The 23,472-nt window shown below is 37.3% G+C and overlaps 1 protein-coding gene across 3 annotated transcripts in view; it reads left to right on the top strand.

Moving 5' to 3' along the window:
• Nucleotides 1–23,472, top strand: part of MCM9 (minichromosome maintenance 9 homologous recombination repair factor) — a 113,054-nt gene that overhangs the window by 4,282 nt on the left and 85,300 nt on the right. The window contains exons 3-7 of one of the 3 annotated variants that reach the window (XM_025925403.2): nt 8,634–8,950; nt 10,398–10,479; nt 15,272–15,472; nt 19,131–19,256; nt 20,686–20,805. In XM_025925403.2, coding sequence (XP_025781188.2) covers nt 8,634–8,950; nt 10,398–10,479; nt 15,272–15,472; nt 19,131–19,256; nt 20,686–20,805 — 846 coding nt within the window. The remainder of the gene's footprint in view (nt 1–8,633; nt 8,951–10,397; nt 10,480–15,271; nt 15,473–19,130; nt 19,257–20,685; nt 20,806–23,472) is intronic. The other 2 variants (XM_086707684.1, XM_086707685.1) reach the window with 2 other exon arrangements.

Below are 23,472 nucleotides of genomic sequence, written 5' to 3'. Positions count from 1 at the left end.
TCAAGTTTAGCACTATACTGGCCACCCATTAGGCACTCAACTTTTGTTGAATGAATGACAGATTAAGTATCTTAATTTTTAAGAATCAGCCCCTGGTGGCAAAGCTGTATCTTTGAATCACTGTAGTCTGTGATTAAGCTGGAGAACACACGTACCATTTGTTTAAAAATAAGTACTTTATAGTATATTTCAGAAAGGTGGGGATTTATAATCAACAAAAATGCTTGCTGTGATTGGAAAGAGATGAGTCAGTATGGTAGAAATCTTTGGAGAAAATAAGACTTACCCCAAGGAGCATGCATTTGATTTAATTGAAAAAAATAGTATTTTATGTAGAATAAAATTATGAATATTATACATCTTTATGCATCAGCACACTAGACAATCTCTTGGTAGGTTCAAGAACAAATGTTTCCTTATAATAATGTTGCGAAAAGATTGTTAGAAGAGGCTTTAATGTTACTGAAATATATTTAAGAATGGTTTTAGGCTGTCCTTACATTCAGATGTTTTTCCATGCTCAGTTTAAATACCAAAATTTTGTCTGCCTAGGTGGGTGACCCTATTGGTTTCTGATAAATTAGCCTGTTGTTGTTGTTTTTTTTTTTTCTAGTTCTCTGAAAAAGTAAATTGCAAATTATGTTACTACCATGGTAGCATTCCTTCTACAAACGTATCATGTGTAGGCATTTGCTAGTCTCTTGGGAAACCATACTACTATGGTATAGCCCCTCATCTAAAGGAGTTCAAGGCTGTAGAGGAGGTAGCTGTATAGTCAAATATTCACCAAATGGTGTCTGTATGCTCAAAGATACATGCCTAAGTACATATTAAACATAATTGTAAAGGAGTTTAATGGCAGCTATTATGTGATGCATGCCTCATTTAAGGTGTGTGCAAGATATATTAGTCCATAGAACAGGGAGCGAATTCTCAGAGATTCACTGGAGATTTCAAGAGGAGAAGGTAAGGCAGGGATAGAGGTGTCCCAAGCAGAATGAACCAGGGATGGAAATAGAGTGGTTTTAAGTATATTGCAGCTTCATCTTGGATTCCAGGCAAGGCATTTGATTATGAAAACATAGGTTGCCTCTGTGGTTCAGACTCCTTAGGAACCTAAGACATTTTCCAGTTTGTTTTTCCAGGATATGCATTGCTCTTTATCTTCTGGAATTTTTATTAGCCTACAGTTTACTTGCTATTTCCAGTGGTTTTGATGAAAGGTCTTGTAATACAAAGATAGCATCAAAGTAAATGAGAAGGAAAAAATAGCATTCATGTGTTATTTAAAGTAGTGGTTCCCAAACATTTATGGCAATCTGAATCAACTGTAGGGCTTGTTAAAGCACTGATTGCTAGGCCCCACCCACAGAGTTTCTAATTGAGGAGGTCTGGCCTGGGGCCCAAGAATTTACATTTCTAACGGATCCCAGGTGATGCTGATGCTACTGTTTGGGGAACTGCAAGCTGAAAACCGGGGACCTGAAGTAATTGATATGGACTTCTCTCTTGCACAGAGAGGGACCTATCGCCGTCTATTTCCAAAATTTCTTTTTGTTCTTTCTCACTGAATTCGTCAGAGAATGGTAAAGGTTTTTGTGTTACTTAGTAACACATACAGATACATATGTTATACCTAACATGTATAGTTACTTGGTAACATATATAGTAAGACAGGAAGATGAAAATAAATTGTCATTTCTGCCCAAACACCATCTCTTAGCACCTTTTTAGCACTAAGATTTTGCTTGTGTATGGTCAGTTTGGCTTAACATCATATCGCCTTTATAAGTTTATTTAAAAATTATAATTGTATAATTGTAATGAAAAGAATCTGAAGATGAAATATACTCACCTTTATTATCTTCTTCTTAAAATAATAGTTACTTTACTATACAAAATAACCACTTAATCTGCCATATTTTGAACAAATTTGCTCAGAATTTCTAAAAAAAAGCAAACAGGCACCATATACATGATTCAGTAAATGTAAACTGCTCTTTTGTTTCCAATGTAAGAACATTAAAGATTACGTATTGCCCGGTATTGTAAAAGTATAGAAGATAATTGAAAGCTAATTTTCTTAGAAAATTTAGTTGTAATCTTTACATAGTTTTTTCTTCAGAGATGTTGTAATTGTGTTAGACATAGCTGTAGGAAATTCACTCATCCTGGCTACACTTGTAGAGGAATACAGAAAAGGTTGGGTTGGCATATGCGGGATGCTTAGAAGTGAGCCCTGCTTCCCTCCAATATTCCCTGTGTAGTATCTCTCCAGTACATCTCCTTATGCTGACTGAAATAAAACCAGTTTGTGTAGACTTATCATGAGGCCTGGGTTATCATTTACAAGGAATGGAAGGTGTCTCTGGATTCTTCCTTTTTACTCTTCCTGACGGAAGATTTCTCTAGACATGAAAGGCATTGTTTATATAATGGTGCATTCATTTGACCATTTTGCTTACATATTCCATTTGTGTGAGTGTGCATGTGTTAGCCTGGACTTAGGGAAATTTTCTTGTGGAAGGGAAAACGTGAATGCAGTCTTCATGGCTGAGTGAACTGGGGAGAGTTTGCCAGACCAAGTAAAGTGCCTAAGGAAAGGTACAGAGGTAAGAAGCCCTTGTATGCACCACAAAATTCAAGCATTTTGTTCTGGACTGGGAGATTTGAGGCCATATATGGTAAAGGTGAGGCAAGAGAGAGAGAGGGAAAGCCCATTCCCCCTTCTCTTCTATTCACTAATTTTCTCCTTATTGAAAAGTGCTTATTTAAAGCACTGGGTTGGGCACAGGGGTGTGAAAAGGATCTCAAGAAGTGACTGTCCCCTCCATATATAGAATGGTTAAGAAACAACGCAGAGCAATAGGAGATTAAGACCCTAAATGAGTGGTACAGTCAGTAAGTGATTATGAATGTCACTGTCATGTTGTTACAGCATTTGGAAGAGATCGTCTTGAATGTGATGTAGGACCAGGGGCCTGAGTAGGACATGCTAGAGGTTAGGGCATTACTGTTAAATTAGAGGAGGGGAGGGAAATTTAGTGACTGTTGCCACAGTGTAAGTTCCTTCTGTTCTTAGAGGGAATCGTATGCAAGTCAGTAGAATTATGGGATGGAGGATTTAAGTCACTTCTTCAGGGTTAAATGTTGAGAAAGATAAGGACCCTCTCCAGCAGGTGCAGGTATGTGTATATACATAACATTTTCCCTGAATTTCAAGAAGTTTAGAGCTTTCCTGAAGTCCAGCCATGTCCCCTAATCCGGAACCTTGATTTACGTGAGGTCAGTTAGGATGTTGTAAGTGACCAAGGTAGGGAGGTGGGTAAACCATGTGCTATGAAGTCAGTCACCCGGTCAGGCCAAACCCCCCCGGGGAGCATGGAATCTGTGGGAGTGTGGTAGGGGGTGAGAGGGATGACCGTGAATCCTTTTTGGCAGTTCTATCTGAATTTTCTCTCTTGGGTTTTGCTCATTTTGTAGAAGGAAAAATACTTGTCTTTCAACTCTGTGTCCCCCTTCATTCTCCATGCACTCTTCCTTTTCACAAGTAAATGTTCTGACAGAATACATTCCTTCTTCCGTTCATCCTTTTACTTTCTTTACTTTTACTTCCACCACACAGGAGCCACCCTCACCAGCCTTGCTAGTGACAGTCTCATGGTCAAACTGAGAGTCACTTTTCAGTATTTCTCTTCCTTTATTTTCCTGCTGGGTTTGATACAGTTGACTCCTCCCACCTTACGAAATTCCAGCCTTGGCCCCACTTGGCAGCACCCTCTTGCCCTTTCCTTTCTCTCTGGCTGTGGCTTCTCTCCTTCCTCTTTGGAGCCTCTTCCTTTACCTGAACTGTACGTGCTAGGTTCAGATGTGGCCGTATTCTCCTGGATCCTGCACTCTCATAGGGTGGCCTCTGTTTCTGGACCTGAGCTTCAGCTGCCACCTACGTAGAAACAAATACCACCTCTACATTTTTTCTCAGTTTTAGCCAAAATCTGTCTCTCAAGCTCTGTATCCAGATATCACCATGCTTATCAGAGGTTTCACACTAGATATTTTCTTGCTAATTCAGTGTATCAAAAAGTGTACTTAGGATTTTTCTCTACTCTGTGTCCCACTCCAAGTGAAAATGGTATTTCCTTATTTATTCTTTCAGTAGATATTTACTGTTTGATTACTGTGTGCCTTGCAGAATTCCCTGTTAAGGGAACCAGAGAACTGGGAGTCACTCTACATTTCACCTTCTTCCTGATCCCTTATCTCTACATATCTCAAAGTCAACATAGTATCCTTAATATCTCTCCTATCTACCCCCTCCTTCCTAGTCTTGCCATTCATCTTTCTTTCAAGTATATTTTGAACATTTACTGTTTAGAAAGCATGGTGAATAAAATCTACCTCTGTCCTGTTCCTGTGGAATTTATATTCAAGTGTGGAAGCATAATAATTATTTTATTTAAATTGCAATAAATGGAATGAAAGAGAGGAACAGTGTGTTAAAGCTCATAAAAAAGAAAATTCAACCAGAGGTGGGTTAAGGAAAGATTTTATTTAGAAAAGGATATTTAAGCTGATCTTTTAAAGAGGAAAAATGAAAATATCACGTATAAGAACTAACATTTGAATAGTGTTTGCTCGGGGCACCTGAGTAACTCAGTGGATTAAGCATCCAACTTTGGCTCAGGTCATGATCTCACAGTTTGTGGGTTTGAGCCCCCTGTAGGGCTCTGTGCTGACAGCTCAGAGCCTACAGCCTGCTTCGGATTCTGTGTCTCCCTCTCTCTATGCCCCTCCCCTGCTCACACTCTGTCTCTCAAAAATAAATAATAAATAGTGTTTGCTATATGCAAGGTACTGTCCTAAGAAACGTCACATATATGAATTACGTTAGTCTTATGACCCTGTGAGGTAGGTTTTGTTGTTATTGCCATTTTACAGAAGGGAAATCTGAAAGGTTATATAATTTGGGCCAAGATCACACAGCTAGTAGGTAATAGAGCTGTGACTTAAACCCACGTAGTCTGATTCCAGAATCTGTTTTCTCAACTTCTATATTGCTTCTTAGTGTGGACTCTTTTGAGGATCAGAGTTGGGAGGAGAGTGTTGAGGCAAAGGGGACACTATATGTGAATGTTTGAGTGCTTAGAGGGCTGGTATGAGAGGAAAGCCTTGTAGTCCAGTCCAGACTTGGTTCCTTATTCTTAGATCTGTGGAAAGCCATGGAGATTTGGACTTAGGCATTCTTTATTTCTTTCCTGGATTACTGTAGAAGCAATGGAGGGTATGGTGTTTTATTCTTCTGTTCTAAGGTGCTATTTACAGTAAAATACTGTCAAAGATTGCTTTCTAGGGGCGCCTGGGTGGCGCAGTCGGTTAAGTGTCCGACTTCAGCCAGGTCACGATCTCGCGGTCCGTGAGTTCGAGCCCCGCGTCAGGCTCTGGGCTGATGGCTCGGAGCCTGGAGCCTGTCTGCGATTCTGTGTCTCCCTCTCTCTCAGCCCCTCCCCCGTTCATGCTCTGTCTCTCTCTGTCCCAAAAATAAAAATAAAAAACGTTGAAGATTGCTTTCTAGGAGAAAACTATAATAAAATTACATTTACTTTTGTTTTTAGACCAAAATTTGTTTGTAAGCCAGAAATAGCAAATATCTATCTAAATAACTATGTAAGACTTCATCAGCTACATGTGATGTTAGCATATGAAATATCCAAAGAGTCTGAAAAATTATACTGGGCAGTCTATAGTTTTCCTCGGTATTCTGCAGTTATGAAAGAAATGAGAGTGATACAACACTTCCCATAACTAGTTCTTGTGATCTTAGTTTTCCTTCTGTATCTCTCCTAGAGTTTTAATATATTGATATTAAATATATTGATAGTTTTAATATATTGATAATATAATTTATACTGAGCAGTTTGCATCTGAAGCAGAACTAGTATGAGTAGAAATAGTATGCAAAATGATATCTTTTAGGGGCCATGGAAGGGAAAATGGATAGTAAAAAAATCTAAGGAGTTATTAAAATGAGTTTTCTTAATCCATTTTTTCTATTCTTTTTACCTTGCTCATAATTGTTGGTAGATTTTGTTTACACTTCATGAAGGAAATTGGATTAATAATCCTATTTCCCACTTGAATAATACTATTTTCCTGTCCTCTGTATACTTACATTAGAGAACACTAGTGACTTTTTGAAAACACAGAAATAACATTATTTCAAAAAATATATTTAACCATATGACCCAGCAATTCCACTCCTAGGTATATGCCCAAGAAAATTGAAAACAGATAAACAGAAACTTGCACATTAATGTTTGTAGCAGTATTATAATAGCCCGAAAGTGTAAACAACCCAAATGTTTATCATTTGATGAATGGATAAACAAAATGTGGTATAGCCATACAATGGAATATTTAGCCATAAAAGGTAATGAAGTACAGATACATGTTACAACATAAATGAGTCTTGGAAATACTATGCTTAAGTGAAAGAAGTGACACGCAAAAGGCCACTTATTTATGATTCCATTTATATGGAATATCCAGAGTAGATTTACCATAGAGACAGCAGCTTAGTGGTTGACAGAGGCTAGGGGTAAGGGAATGGGGAGTGATTGCTAATGGGTACAGGCTTTCTTTTTGAAGTGATAAAAATATTCTAGAATTAGATAGTGGTGATGGTTGTACAACTTTGTGAATATGCTAATAACCACTGAATTATACACTTTAAAAGAGTAAATGTGAGTTTTATTCTTATCTTTATCTCAGTTTTGAAAAAAGTATTCATGTGGGGAGCAAAACAAAAGTAACTGAGAATCTGTAAAGCAGTGTTAAGGGTTGCCATAATATACATTCATTCCAGTTAAGGCCAAATAAGAAGGGAAATCTCCACGTAGTCATTTCTTTCTTAACATTAGGGTATAAACTAAAAAAGGACATGGTACTTCCAAAACATAAGCAATGTAGACATGAGAACAAGACCTGTTTTAAATGAGAAGCTTTGGTTGTTGGTATGGCTTTTACCTGGTTGTAACTAGAAATATCCGTATGTTCTTGGTAGCTCGACATTTAGCTATACACAGCTGAATTAACAGATGCCTGAAATCAACAATGAGAAATAGCATGCATATTTTTTTTAATGGATAAAATACCTACTTTGATCCAGCTCCAACTTCTCTGTCTATCCCTGCCCATAGAATAGCACACTTGTCAGCTCTGGGGTCAGCCTTGGACAGAAAAAGGAGTTATAGTGGCAAATGTTGGCAGTACCTGCCTTGTTTATACAATATACAGTATATATAGAATCTCAGCCAGCAGCAGAGAAAATTTAAGTCTATAGAGTTGTAACCTGTAACACCAGATTAATGTAATCTGGTGCCTTAAGCGTACATACAGTTCATATAACTCATTGCCTTTTTTGTTGTTGTTAATTTCATACTTCCCAAACTACCGCATTATCATCAATTGGCTTTCAGAGTAGATCTGTCAACAGGGAGAAAGTGTGCTGACCATAGAAACCTAAAGTATAATCATAGCTATTACGGTTATTTCTCATGACTTGACAAATCCTATAGATCCATCTTCAGTGTGCACATTTTCCAGATTTCAGAGCTGGTGAATTCTGAAGACCATTGGGCATGAACCAGTGGACCATTGGGCATGAACCAGTGTAACAAATGCTACCTTGGTAAACCTGTTAGAAGGCAGCCTTTGACCATCACAGCTGGCATCTCTCTACTCCAGTGATGTATGGCAGCCAAACATAGAATGGGCCTTTCTGCCTAAGAATTTTCCTTGGCATTTTGAATCTTTTAAGCTGCCTGTTGATTAATGGTGAAAAACACAAGTTTTTTAAAGGATAAACCGATGCTGTAGGTAAACCTTGAGGTAATTCAAGGCTTGGAAACAGATTTGTGTATTAATAAATTCTGAACCTAACTAAAAAAGGCAGTACTCTTCTAACACTGTAGGACTCTGGTCATTATGCTGCCTTCCCCTTATCACTCAGCTTTGTGGTTTACTCGGTCATCTATTGATTTTATGTGTCACAGGTGGTAGTATATTCTTTACTGAATGAGGTTATAATTACATAATGTATTTAGATTCTACTGAGATAGCCCTCTTATGAGAATCAATCCTTTTTTTAAAATCCTGGTTATTATCTCATCTGGATATGTACTTTTAAAAAGAGTCCACTGATCATTGTTATTTAAAATGATCTTTTTCTGGGGCGCCTGGGTGGCGCAGTCGGTTAAGCGTCCGACTTCAGCCAGGTCACGATCTCGCGGTCCGTGAGTTCGAGCCCCGCGTCAGGCTCTGGGCTGATGGCTCGGAGCCTGGAGCCTGTTTCCGATTCTGTGTCTCCCTCTCTCTCTGCCCCTCCCCCGTTCATGCTCTGTCTCTCTCTGTCCCAAAAATAAATAAAAACGTTGAAAAAAAATTAAAAAAAAAATAAAATGATCTTTTTCTGTTTTCTTAATTGAATTGATCTGATTTTTTTCTGAAGTAAAACTCAAAATTTTTTTTTCTGAAGTTACACCTTCTACTCCAGGAAATATGAGAGGAATATATTCCATAGAGTCAAATCCCAAGACATAAGTTGATGTGGTTTTTTTGTTGTTTTTCTCCATCAGGGTTGCCCGTTTGTCCTGAGCTGGTGAGGGAGCACATCCCTAAAACCAAGGATGTGGGACACTTTTTATCTGTCACTGGGACAGTGATTCGAACAAGTGTGGTGAAGATCCTGGAGTTTGAGCGGGATTACATGTGTAACAAATGCAAGCATGTATTTGTGGTCAAGGCTGACTTTGAGCTGTACTATACCTTCTGCCGGCCGTCCTCCTGTCCCAGCTCGGCAAGCTGTGATTCTTCAAAATTCACTTGCCTCTCAGGCTTATCTTCATCTCCAACCAAGTGTAGAGATTATCAGGAAATCAAAATTCAAGAGCAGGTAAATGATCAAAGAAATGAGAGAAATCACAACTTTGAAGAAGGTTTTTTTTTTTTTCAGCAGTGGTCAAATTACCAAGAGTGGGGAACACATGAAGGATTACAAATGGGATTTGTGTCATCACACAGTATGGTTGCACATGTACCAGGATATAGTCTTTAGAGACCATGCAGTAATCATCTCTGTATAGAGAGCATTGGCATATGGCACCCAAACATAAGAATGGCCCTTTCTGCCTAAGAATTTTCTTTGGTATTTTGTAGCTTTTAAGCTGCCTGTTGATTAATGGTGAAAACATAAGTTTTTTAAAGGGTAAAACGATGTTGTAGGTAAACCTTGAGGTAATTCAAGGCTTGGAAACAGATTTGTGTGTTAATAAATTCTGAACCTAACTAACAAAGGCAGTAGCCTTCTAACACTGTAGGACTCTGGTCATTATGCTGCCTTCCCTTTATCACTCAGCTTTGTGGTTTACTCGGTCATCTTTGATTTTATGTGTCGCAGGTGGTAGTATATTTAACATAATTAATAATTATGTTAAAATTAAGGGAATATTTAAGAAGTTCAAACTAGTTGTATTTAAGGGATAGGAGAAAAATTAAATGGTTTTAAGTGGTTGTTAAACATTGGAGTATTCAGGATTTGAGGTTTAGGCCCAATTTTATTTGCTGTGTCAAATGAAGTATATATACATAGACACTCTTTAATATGGGACAGTGTGCCAGGTTTTCCTTGCCGCTGAAACACAAAGGTATATTCAGTGTCAAGGATTCAAACTCCTGTCTTTCTATATACCATTCTTAACATGTGACCTCTATTAGGGTTCTCTATAATCTAAGATGGTAGTTACAACTCTTTCACCACTGTATACTAGTCAGACAGCAGGAAAAGGGAGGGACGGGCAACAGCACCAGCCAAGTCTCCATTCAAGTAGACCTCTTTGAAGTCTAAGGCATGTCTACTCATTTCGTTGGCCAGAGCTTAGCCATATGACCATATTCCATGTGCAGGGGAGCCTAGGAAATAGTCTTTTTACTGGGTACATGTCCATGTGAAATAAAACCAGGGTTCTGTCACTAAGGAATGATCAAAGGAACAGAGTGATTTGCCCAGGTCTTAGGACTAAAGGTCAGGAAAGAACTGCATGTCTTTTGTAGGTAAATAACTTTGGTATTATGTTTAATAGGTGGAGCATGTATTTATTTTGAGCATTCACAAGGTAGATTATATTTGGAGATATTTTCCATATTGGTGTTTTTATTTTACTCTAGTGAGTTTATAAACAGATAGTAGGTACAGTTTTCAAGAAAACTTTATAAATCCCCATCACAATTAAATTGTATGATAATACCAGGGAAATAGAAACAGTAATTCAAGAACTGCTAGGCTTCTGAATACTTAGCATGTATTTAAGCATACTTAGTATGTGTCTCCTTTTCCTTGCTAGGTTCAAAGGCTATCTGTTGGAAGTATTCCACGATCTATGAAGGTTATCCTGGAAGATGACCTAGTAGACAGTTGTAAATCTGGTAAGAATTTTTGCTGGCTTTTTAAGAGGTCCTAAAATATTGACTAGGAAAAAGCCATTTTTTATTTCCACCTGAACACTGCGAAGTTCAGTGTGGAGGCTTAATTGCTCACCTTGAGAACAGAAACTGGCATGGAGGTGGGAGGTGATACACAGCAGGAAAAAAGCTATAGCTTAGTCCAGTCCAGCCACTGTTTTATAAATGAAGAATCTGACTTGCCCAAGGTCACATGGAGAGTTAAGTGGCAGAACTAGAACATGAACCCAGATCCACTGACTTTTCGTCCAGGAGTCTCTTCAGCACATCCTTGCTTAACAGTAGCAAATTGTAGTGGCTTTAGTGGATCAGACAGTATGACTCTGTCAGATACTACTGTACTCTTACTGGTATCTAGAAGAAAGGAGGTGATTGTTCCTCTCTCCTCTGTGCTGGTGACACCACAGTAGGAGTCACATTGATTTTATCCTCTGAGGGTTCTCGGTGTTTCCGTTGGCCACTTGCCCAAATTGAGAAAGAATTTGAAACCATGCTGAAAGAACTGTGTGTGTTTAGCATGAAGAAGCCTTAGGAAGAACATGACAGCTCACTTTTCGTTAATTGGAAAGCTGTCATACAGAAATAGAATTATAGTTAGAGGAGATTACTATTGAGTTTGAGCAGTCTGAAGCTCCAGGAAGGTAGATTTTATCAGACGATGGTTTCTTTTCTCAGCGACAGTCAAGCAGAGGGTGTACAACATCTGTTAGTGACTTAGGCCTCATGATGGCCATTGATCTGGATGATCTGAAGTGTTCCAGGCAAATCAAAGACAACCTCAGAGCTATTCTGGAAATTGGAGGACTTCACAGGGGTTGTTGCGATGTCATTCTTGGTTATATTTTGATCTTGAGGCTAACCAGATAGCTCCTAAGCTCTTTTTTGCCCCATCTGAAATCATCTTGCCCCTCTTATTCTGCTCAATGGGGAGCCTGGGAAGAATCAAACTTAAACATATTAGTGGGAGGGCAAGGATTAATAGTGGCCCACATGTGTAGAATGGAAGTGTTCTACATTAAAATTTAAAATTACTGTATTTACAAAAAAAATGGTAGGGAAGAGTTTTATTGGAAAAATTAAGATGTTAGGAGGTTTTGTAAGTCAGTATTGCTCAAGAGAGTAAATATTATTTTCTTTAGTAACCACATTTAAGTATCATGAGATGTTCTTAATAAAATTTGATATGTTTTTTTAAACAAATTTATTATTCTACATATGTAATGCAAAAAGAAAGAAGGAGAATAAAGGGGATTGTTTTCAGCTGTTAGTAGGGGCTAGGGCTGTAAAATTTACATGGCCCTGTCAGCTAAAGGTAGAGATCTCAGAAGCAGACTGCATTCAAATGTGTAATCTAACAGTTTTAATCAAAACCTTTTACTCTAACCGAAGTAACTGACGTTTTCCGTATTTTGGCACCAGTATCCTTATCTATCCTATTCCCTCACTGTCTCTTCTTCCCAGAACTGACAGGCACTAAAAACTCTAGTATACAGTTTAAAAGTCTTTTGGACTTACAGAAAGGTTGTCCTAGTCAGGTTCTCTGAGGCTTCTCCTTCCAGCCCTAGAAAAGGCAGGTGGCAATCTGTCTCCCTAAAAGTCAGCAGCTCTGCTCCCTACACACATTCCTAGGCCTTGACCAGACTTTTGCCTGTGAGAACAACACAAGATTATTCTTTCTCTTTCCTCTTCTTATTCCAAATAACTTAAAAACTGTTGCTTTTACTGTTTGCCTAGCGATTTCCACTTGCTATTTAACATTTAAGTTACATTGAAAGTGGGCCAAAAAATGGAAATGGTTGGTAAACCTTAGCCTGGTGTCAAAAATTGTTTCTTGATTCACCTCAACATTCCCTGCTTTAAGTATTTCCTGTTCTCACTCATACCTTAATCTTACTCACCCTTAATCTCAATAGAAAACATATAACACAAGTGTATCCCCTGGACAGAAACAAGTATATCTGACCTCTTATTCCACATCCTTGTTCTCCCCTACCAGACAGATCAAAAGTGCTTCATTTCTGCAAATTCCACCATTTCTCTTTTTCTTTAACCCTAAATATCTCCAGATGCTTCATGTATAAAATATTTACTGAACTGCCATTTCATTAAAATTATAAGGCAAACACTATGGAAATAGAAGAGTTCAGTATCTAGAGTCAAGAATATGTCTTTATTGGGGCACCTGGGTGGCCCAGTCGGTTAAGTGTCTGACTCTTGATTTCGGCTCAGGTCATGATCTCACAGTTTTTAAGTCCCGTGTCAGGCTCCATACCTACAATGCAGAGGAGACTGTTTGGGATATTCTCTCTCCCTCTCTCTCCACGCCCCACCCCAAAATAAATAAATAAATACTTTAAAAACCCTCTTTAAAAAAAAATAAGATGTTTTCATGCAGTTCATCTAAACTGAATTCTTTCTGCCCTGAAAAAACCTGAAGCTATTTTTCTTTCACATGTCACTAACAATAATGGATGGAAGCAGTCGGTCAGCAGCTCTTTTTTCATTTATCCATAGCTACAAATCTCTGTGGGAATGAAAAGATATATGGCATAATCCTTGCCCTTGAGGAATATACAGTCTGGTTGGGAACCCCAGATTGACACATGCAGAGTAATAAAGTTGGAGTTTGTGTCCTGAGAACTGCCAGTGCAGTGGGAGGTCAGACATGGGTCTGGTTGGGGGTGGCTGCAGTGGGAAATAAGCTGCAGAAGACAGCGGCACAAAGAGCTGGGATTATAGAAAGTAAGAGCTTGAGCCTCCTGACAATAACACTGTTTGTAATTTTTATTGTGGGAAAACTTAAGTATAATAACAAGGTTTCGTATAATAATAGCTAATATTTGCCAGTTGAGCACTTCCTGTATTCTAGATATTGTATGAAGTAATTTATAAACGTTATCTAACTTAATTTTCACTGTTGTTCTGAGATATAAATGTAACTATTCTCATTTTTCTAGGTCAAAATATAGGCTCAGCAAAGTTAGGTAATTTGCCCAAGGACGTAGCCAGTGAGTGGTGGAGCTGGGATTTGAATCCAAATTGGGCAAAATCAGTGCTCTTGGCCGTTCTTCAGTATTCCACATTTTCCACATTGTCACTGCTTAGTGAAATCAGGTTACTTATGGGTGCGGTATCTAAAAGCTAAGTTCCTTGTTTGACTAATTTAGGAACAACCTAAGGATAATCTATTAAAATGACCACAGTAAAGGACTGTTCCAAGTGCTCATACAAAGTTGCCCCAGTCATTTTCATCTAAAAATTGAGGGCAGACAGTAAATGATCATTTCTTGACTGGGTTTGAAAAACATCCAAGCCGTGGTTTAGGAAGGCTCTGGAAAACGTGTTTTCACCATTTATTATGAAGTTGCCTTTGGCTAGAAATATGCTCTCTATTCTGTAATTGCTGCTACCAGTTCCATGCATTTAGCATTTACAGAACATTTTTCTTCAGAAAATCAAAAGCTCTGCAGATTACACATTACACATTGAAATTTAGAGAGTAAAAGGCATTTTGCATGAGCAAATACCGTATATTTGACACAGGCTTAGATATGAAGACTTGCCAGTTAGTTCAGAGACACTATTTGTTGAGCAAGTTTTAAATACCACCAGATTGGTTTGGGGTATGTCCAACATCTTATATTCAACAAGATTTTGAGGACTAGGATTATCTTCTATTCTTCTGGTCCCCTTTTCTCCAGTACCAGAATACTGAATTCCAACCATTCATTCATGTATACCTGTTAATTGATGCATTGAATTGTATGTAATAATCCAGATGTCAGTGTTTGGAGAATGTGCCTATAAACTACCCAAGGCCTCTTAGGAATATCTGTAAAAGTTTAATATTCTTCTCACCAGGAATGGGAGAGTTTCCTCAGGTGGGAAGGAACCAACCAAGAAGGAATAAGCAGGGTTGTATCTTGTGTTTTCATAGTTTAGGGAAAAGGGCTTTGAAGTGTAACAGTAATATCCTCATTTCTTAGTTCGTTCCTCTTTTTTTTTTTTAAGTCAGTAAGTAAAATATTAATTAATATGGTAAGTAAAAATTAGTATCTAGGAAATTAAAGCTAGTGTCAGTTATCACAAGATTGTCTCCTTTCCTGACACCAGATTGATGATAGTTTCACCTTTTAGCTGCAGTTCCCACCTGTTCTTTAAATGAGAACTATATGGTTAGGGATTCTGAGAAGATGAACATTTTGCCCAATATAATGATGAATAAATCATCCAGTAAACTGTTTTCCCAGTGAAGGGTAATAATTTGGTGTGATTATTATGTAGCAGATTCACAAAAAGAAAAATGCTCACTTTAGCTTTTAGCCGTGCAGATACAGTGCCTGTAAAAAAAAAAAAAAAAAAAAAGAAAAGAAAAGAAAGAAAAAAGTACGAAATCTGTGGTGTTCTTTTGGCTTCAAATTGTTTTCTGGATGAGTGTTTACCACTCTAAACTTGGTAGGAAAGTGGTTTCTTTCTTTCTCTTTTTAAAAAATTTTTATTTATATTGAGAGAGAGTGGGGGAAAAGAGAACATCCTAAGCAGGCTTTACGCTCAGCAGGGGCTCAATACAGTGCTAGAACTCGGGACTGTGAGATCGTGACCTAAGCCAAAATCAGAAGTTGGTTGGACACTTAACCAACTGAGAGTGGTTAACCCAAGAGTGGTTTATTTCTTATCTCTGGTTGTCATGCAAGTCTGTGCCCAGCAAGCAGTGTGGTACTACTGGACTTTGCTGCTACGTGGTGCTCTTTCCTAGGCGATGACCTCACTATTTATGGAGTCGTAATGCAACGGTGGAAGCCCTTCCAGCAAGATGTACGCTGTGAAGTGGAGATAGTCCTGAAAGCCAATTATGTCCAAGTAAATAATGAGCAGTCTACAGGGATCATCATGGATGAGGAGGTCCAAAAGGAATTTGAAGATTTTTGGGAATCCTATAAGAGTGATCCCTTTGCAGGTTTGTGATTAAGGGTATAAAGCTGATAATTATTAATGGCATTTCATTCAGTAGTTAAATATAAAGTCTGTGGTCAGGAGGCAGCCTTACATGCTGCATAACTCAATGGCTGAATTCAAAGGGTAGTAGCATTCGTCAGTACTTCTAGCTATAATTTCCCTTTGAGCTCTTTTCTCGTGTAGTCTTTTCTATTTAGAGATCTTCCTGGAAAATCAAGGCTGAGTTAATTACAAGAAATTTTCTGTTTCTATTCTTTTAGACATCTCTTATACTGCCAGTTTTCTCCCTTTTTCACCAAATACACAGTTCCTCCGTAAGTAGGCAAAACTCACTTTATTATGAACCCTCATCCTAATAAAGCCTTATTTCTTTTCTGATGTACCTTAGATAATTAAGACAACTTCATGCTATTTTAGCTGAAGATTTTTAAATATGCATTAAGTAGAAAGAGATGATGAGAGATAGAAAGATGCAAAAATAAGCTTTGTCATCACTGTAAACACTTATGACTGTGACGTTAAAATATAATTACATAGACTAAAACATCACACAAGCCTTTGGGTTCATAGAGTATTTTTTATTTAAAAATTCCAAAAGTATAAAACACCAATTAAACCTTCAAATGTCTGTTTGCATTCTTCCTTGGAGGCATCTTCTGAGAAAAATAAACTGAAGCCAGTGATAGACTATTTCTAATAAACTTCACCTCAAATCTCATACATATTGATTACTTTATTCTTAAGTCACATACTGGACAGATACCATTTCACAAAATAGAATTCTTATTTGCCTAACTTTAGGCAGTTTGCTTTTGTTTTGTGGGATGATTTTTTTTTTTTGCTTCTGCATATAGCATGTAATGTAGTGGCTCCTGATCATTCTTTTACCAGATCTGTACAGAAAGAACTTAAATTCTCCACATTGTGGCTTTAGGAAGCAAGCCCTGTAAGAAGTATTTTTAAATGAATTTTTTTAATTTGAAATGGTTTCTTAGGATCAGGTCCTTAAAAAAATCCGTAACTCTTTCTTGGACCACAGTCATTTCTTATTAATCGCAGTGCCACAGCTCAGCTCTTCCTGTAAAGGTGAAGGAAGGGCATCATACAGCGCTCTATAACCAGACCATGAGAAGTGATTTGTGCTGGTGATTAAAAAGAGTCTATTTTAATCAGAAGGTTATGGATATACAATTTATTTACTAGATAAGAGGAAGAAGTAAATATAATGACCTTGTGAGAAACGGAAGACAGAAAATGAGGCAACATTTTTTTTTAGTCTGAATGGATTCTGCTTAGTTTCCTAAGTACCAGTACACTGTATTTTACCATTTCAAAGTGTATGTGTGCTAGTTGAGGGCATGAAGAGAGGGAAGTGTATCCAGAAGGGTGTCTTCATGTTGCTAGTCTAAAGCCAAAGATTCCCTCGGAGGTGGATCTGCTTCATTAAGACCTCATACTGTGGGTATGGTCTAGGAGGAGCTGAAGGCTTTATTCTAGTCTATAGTAACTTCAGGGATCCTCAGAGCCTGGTGCTTAGATGCTGGGTAGAAACCAAGATATAGGGATTGGGGTCTCTGGGGCCCAAGCTGAGGTGACTCCGTTATCTTAGATCTGAGAGGTTCTCTTCATCAGGGTAATGGAGAGCCATGCCACAAGAGTGGGGTAATTGGCTGTAGACACACTATTAACATGGTCTAGAACCAGAAATTTGGGAGGGAGATAGGTTTGTGGGTAGTATTCACTGTAATCAATTTTCTTCCATGATTCAGCCATGGGAGCATCTATTGCCATGATTCAAGGAACTTCAGACAACAAATTTAAGGGAATCGTTCTTTCCCTTTATTTTTCTCCGGTACTTCAGACCTGCCTTTATAGTATACCTTTTGTGTTAACTACATTGTGAGGAAATCTTGAGATCAGAAATAAGCACAAATAATACAGGTAATATAATAGTTTAACAGTTAAGTGTGTCAGGCGTTGTTTGTTCTATGTGCTATACACTTGCTGATTCCTTTGATCCTCAACACTTCTATGAGATACCATTATCATCTCCATTTTACAGATAAGGAATAGAAGCAGAGAGGCTAAGAAACTTGCCCAGGTCAGATGGGTAGTAAGTAATAGCACTGGGATGTGAATCCAGGCATTTGACCCCAGAGCCTGTGCTCCTCACCACTGGGATAGGTTTTGCATCAGCACATCAATCACCGAATCCACATTTATTCAGAAGTGGCACTTTAGGTTTTGGTGTATGAGTCTCCCAGGTCAGTTTGCCTGCTCTGAAACCTACCTGTTGGGGCTATTCCTTCTTTCTTTGTATGTGTAATCTCTAGATTCTGGTCAGAATTTACCTATATGCTATAAGGTCTTGTTTGCTTAGATCTCAAACCTTTCTTCATCTTTTTTCTCTGGGTTTTCTATACCTCAGGAAAGGGAGGAATTCCCTCTAGCAGCTAATGAGCCCCCTTCCAGGATTTACTAATTCTGTTTTCTGATCCCCATTTTACTAAAAGGTTTTCTTTCTTCACCATTCCTGCCATCCCAGGTCATATCACCCTACCTCAATTGCCACTGGATCAATTTTGATATGTTACAAAAAGCAGCCTTTGTGTATAGGGCCATAAATTGTGGAGGAAGCCTTTCCTCTCCCTTCATGCTTTGGCAGAAAAGCTTCTGGAACTGGAATAATCAGCTAAAGGAGTACTTACACAACTATTTTCCTCATCAGAAGACCTACCTCTGAAACATGAGTACAAACATGGAAATCCTGAAGCATACATATTAGTTTCCAGCCTGTAGACATACAGCGTACCATCACGGTAGTGAATTCCACACAAGACAAGCTGAGGACAAGCTTGTTAGGATGTCATAGGTTCTGAGAGCCCCTGCTGGCTGATTATGCCAGTCATCAAATAACATACCTACTTTACTTATACGTGGGATAGGCAGATTCTCAGATTTGGTGTTTTGACATTTCTCAAAACAGAAACTCAAACGTGATATTCTTTTATTTAAAGCACATGATCAGGAGAATCCAAGACTTCCGGCTTGAATTGCTAGAATTATAGTTTATAATGATCTTTTAAATACTCTGATACCCTTATTCTAGGTAAAACAGACTTTACCAAACTTTTCAGAGTAAATGCTGAATTGACTTCTAGGGTGGATTGATTTTACTTCTCTTACACCTCTGCAGAAGCTCCATGAGCCCCAGGTACTTCTTGTATTTAAAGATTACTGGCTCCTACAATCTGACTTCTTGTTTGAGTTCAAGTACCTTCATTTTATTTAGGCAGTGGAGTAGTTTTACTCAAATTACTACACAGAAAGTGTAGTCGTATTTTAAAGGGATAATGTTGGCTTAATAAGGGAGTAAAGGAGATTCCTTTCTGTCCCTTGCAAAGTATGATAAATTCATGGAAACTTAAGCTATGAAAATAAAAAGCAAGGAATGAAAAGCAGACTTTTCATATCATGGCATTAGTAAAAGAAGGCATTTTACAACCAAGTCAAAGTTATTCACTCCTTTTAGGCATTTGGAAATGGTCCTCATGGATCATTTTAGATGGCAGAGTATGTTCATAGGAAGTTGGAAGGGAAATTTCAGATGGGGTTTCTTGAAAACTGTTGGTAATATCTGATCTTGCTGCCTTTCCTAGGAAGGAATGAAATATTGGCCAGCTTGTGCCCTCAAGTTTTTGGGATGTATCTAGTGAAGCTTGCTGTGGCCATGGTGCTGGCTGGTGGGATTCAAAGGACTGATGCTACAGGAACACGGGTCAGAGGTTAGTACCTACTTAAAACGGAGAAATATTAATACATACAAGGTGAGAAGCTAGAACTTTTCTTTGAATAAAAATTGCTTGTTGAGCTTTATTTTCTAACCATAATCTTTCAACCCTAATGACAGTCAGTTGTCTGACCATCTAATACTTCATCGCCAGTATCTGTATATCAAAAGGTAATTTCTAGAATTCCAAAGACTAAAAGAAATCTTTTAAGTTTTTTTGATGAATATATATTTTTGCTCTAACCTGTAAGGGTGCCACAAAATAAAATCTTTACATTTTGATTACTATGTTTTCATTGGATCCCCAGTCTTTCTTCAAGAGGAAAAGATTAGAAATAATGCTTTTTAATATCTCCAAGTCAGTGTCTCTCCATCTGTGACTGTCAGTGTGTTTCTCTCAGACTGCTGCTTTCAATCATCTGCCTGCTGGTTCCCCTTCTGCCGGTAGGTAGCAAATGTGCAGTCTGCCCTGAGGTGCTGCTGGAGGTCACACGTTCAAGCAAAGATTACTCTAAGTATATAATTATGTTCAAATGGCAAAAAGCTCTTTTGCAGCTAACACATTTAACTGACCTGAATCTGGCATAGAGTAGGTATGTTATGGCCCTCACATAGGCCACATGAGAGTCATAATAACCAAAGACTAAAAGGACATTGTTCATATATAAGGCCATTAATAAGAATTCTAAAACCACATGGTACAATATAGGATAGTATAATAACGTGTGTATGTATTCTATGTTTTGATCACCTACTATTTGCAAGGCACTCTGCTAAATGTGGAGCTTAAATAGGGAGTTTCCTATTAATATATTTAGGAAATACTTGAATATTTCTGAATAAATTTTTTTGATCACTGAGACAGTACATACCACAGGGTAGTCACATATTCATTTATGTTACATTTGAAAATAAGTTACTTTGAGATATTAAAATTTTCATTAAATGAAAACATCTTCACTTAACTGTTGTACTCTTAAGTGATACTTATAAAGCACTTATAAAGTCTTGAACACTTAAAAATACTTAAATAAAAATGGAATAAAATACCTGTATGGCTTGTATGGAAAGATTTAATCGAGTAGTTTGTTATTTAAAAATAGATTAAATAAAATCAACTTTAGAAGCCAAAAATGTCTTAAATGTCAAACATACGCCTAAACATCTGGAAATAGCACAAAGTCTATTAATTTAGATATTAAATGTCACATTCAGAAATCACTTAAAGATTGTTATTTTATGATAGTTAACCTAATTTTTAAGGATATCTAGTTAAATCCTTCCTTAAGTGACCTTAAGTATACAGCAAAAACATAAAATACAAATCACGATGGCATTCCAAGTGGACCATTTTCCTTTTGATTAATTATACTTATTCATGGGTCCTTTCATAGAAATTTAAAACTTTATTAACTTTTTTCTAGGTGAATCTCATCTTTTATTGGTTGGGGATCCTGGCACAGGGAAATCTCAATTCCTCAAGTATGCAGCAAAGATTACACCGAGATCTGTGCTCACAACAGGGATTGGATCTACTAGTGCAGGTATTTTACTTGACAATTTCAATTAGTTTAACCTTATTACAGATGCTAACACAGTGGGTTTTTTCTTATGAAAAAGTACCTTAAGTAGGATAAATTTCAAGCTAATTCTTGAGTTACTGCCCAAAATGGAAATATGTAGCAGTACTTTTGTAGCTCTGAGAAGATATTTTAAAACTCCATCTTCACTTAAAGTTATTTTCCTAAAATTCATCCCATATACCTTTTTGCATCTGAGTTTTGAAAGATCCTATTTGATTGGGGGGAAAAAGAACACAATGTTGAGATAAATGGGAGAAATCTCACTTTACAAAAGTAGATTAGTGGCATAGAGCTTGAGGCATTTTTGTGCTCTTAGATCTCATGGGCAACAGTAGATCCTACTGAAAATTCTTAGGTAGGAAATTTGTCTTAATATGTGGAAACCATACTTTCATCATTACAACATGGAGCTTCACTCATGTTATAATGATTCTTCAACAAGTACATACAAAAGTTTTTTCAGATAGAATGTCAAGATTTGATTATAAAGTAACTTTAGGAAAAAATTTTTTAAAATGTTTTGATGCCATTTTGTATTTTATACTGTTTTGATTTAGGAAATAGCTCTCCTGTCCTTCTGTTATAGGCTCTTGGTTTCACACATTTTACAATATTATTTGCTACCTGTTAAGGGAAGCCTAATGTCCATGGTCTGTGCTGAAATTTCTTAGGAGAAATTATACTATAAAACTTATCATAAAGCAGCAAAAGCTGTTTTAATGGTCCTACATAATGAGAGCCCCATTCTAAGGGGCTCTCAGATTTTGAAATATAACTGATTAGTACATTAAGCATTGATGAGAAGGGATCTGTAAATTGAGAGGCGTAAACAAGGTGCAGCATACTGGAAAGGGTAGTAAGCAAGAATATATAAAGAACACTTTATGTGCATTTAAAACTTCCTATGACCCGGTGTTCTAGAATCCTGTATAAAATGATATCAATAACAAACAAATAAAAGTGTTTGCCAAGTAATTATGTGGAATGTTTCCTAAGTTAATTGTATAGAATACCAAGAAATGAGTCCAAGCTATCTGCTAGGCTACTAGTAATTTCAGAATATTTGGAGTTTTCAAGTGAATGGCTGCTGATTCACACTACACTAGCACTTTTCCCTCTTTTGTTATTATTATTTTTAATATTTGTTTATTTTTGAGAGGGAGAGAGAGAGCACGCAAGTGAAAGGGGGAGGGGCAGAGAGACAGGGAGACACAGAATCCGAAGCAGGCTCCAGGCTCTGAGCTGTCAGCACAGAGCCCGAAGCGGGGCTTGAACTCAGGAACCCATGAGATCACGAACTGAGCCTAAGTCAGCCGCTTGACCGACTGAGCCACCCAGGCACCCCTCCCTCTTTTTTAAAATGTAAAGATCATAATCCAAATATGACAGAAGAGACAGGTATAGGGAATATGAATTTTAGAACTATAGGAAAGTTATTGCTACTTCTCATCTACTCAAAGGGCCCGATTAGCCTTTCTTCAAACTGTGTATTGCAACCACTTAGAGTCATAAATGCCAAGTTCAGTGAGTCAAAACCAGCACTTTAAAAAATGAAATACAATAAAAGGTACCAGAATATATTGCACACATAAAGATGCACTATAAGGGTGCACTGTCATGAAAATTACTATAAAAACTTGCATTACAGGGTCATACTTTGTTTTTTAACTATGGATTACAGTGAAAAGTTTTGAAAACTGCTGCCATAGACTTTCTTGGTAAAACCAGAAACCCAAATCTTAAACCAGAGGATAAGACCACATGGAAGTTTATAGAAGGTTATAAATGAACAAATGCATGCATGCTCCTCAGATTTCCTGAATGTTTTCTCAGCTCAAATGATATCCTCACTCCCTCCAATCTATTTGCCTCTCTCTTCTGTGGTATAGGTAATTTGTTCCTGTGTATATTCTCATGACAGAGCTATTTACTGTGATCAAAAAGGAAACTGTTCCAAACATTTTAGGTATAATTCAGATAGTGTCTATAAATGAGGCTAAACAGGGGGAAAATAAAACCCACATGCTATAGCTTCTTAGCTCCTAATGTTTGCATTCTAAGTATTACAGAATCATAAAAATTTTAAGTAAAAGATCATAGTTTTTAAGTCTTAACCTTCTGTGAAAATTAGCTGTTTACAAATTGATGTAAAAACCTAACCCTTGGTGTCAATACAAAATCAATCATTATAATTAGAATAAAAACTCAGCAGCAAATTGCTTCATTTGGTTATTTGGCTTATATATGCTTTATTTCTAACAAGCACATATCTTTTTCCTGTTATATTAATCACTGAGCTCTTTGTTGGAAATTTTTACTTTTATTTTCATTTTAATTATTTTAACATATTCTTAAATTTAATTGCAATTAGACAAAAATGAAATTTTCTTCATATAGTTTTAACAGTTGGATGTATTTTAAGTCTATGAACTAGTTAGTGGACAGTATTTTAATCACCTGGTATATTAAATTTCAAAATTTAACATTTAGCAAAATTTTGCTTCACAAATTCACTTTTTTAGAATGACAGGAAATATATACAACTTAGAATCCATATTCAGACAAATGCCCTTTTCCCTTCCTCAAAATAAAAGCTTTAAAAAGTGCAGTATAAAAGTTTTAGATATG

Source organism: Puma concolor, chromosome B2 (assembly GCF_028749965.1).
Source record: "Puma concolor isolate L17-30 chromosome B2, mPumCon1.1.hap2, whole genome shotgun sequence".
Taxonomy (NCBI): Eukaryota; Metazoa; Chordata; class Mammalia; order Carnivora; family Felidae; genus Puma; species Puma concolor.
Note: the sequence above shows the minus strand (reverse complement) of the source record. Positions and strands in the feature narration are given on the sequence as shown.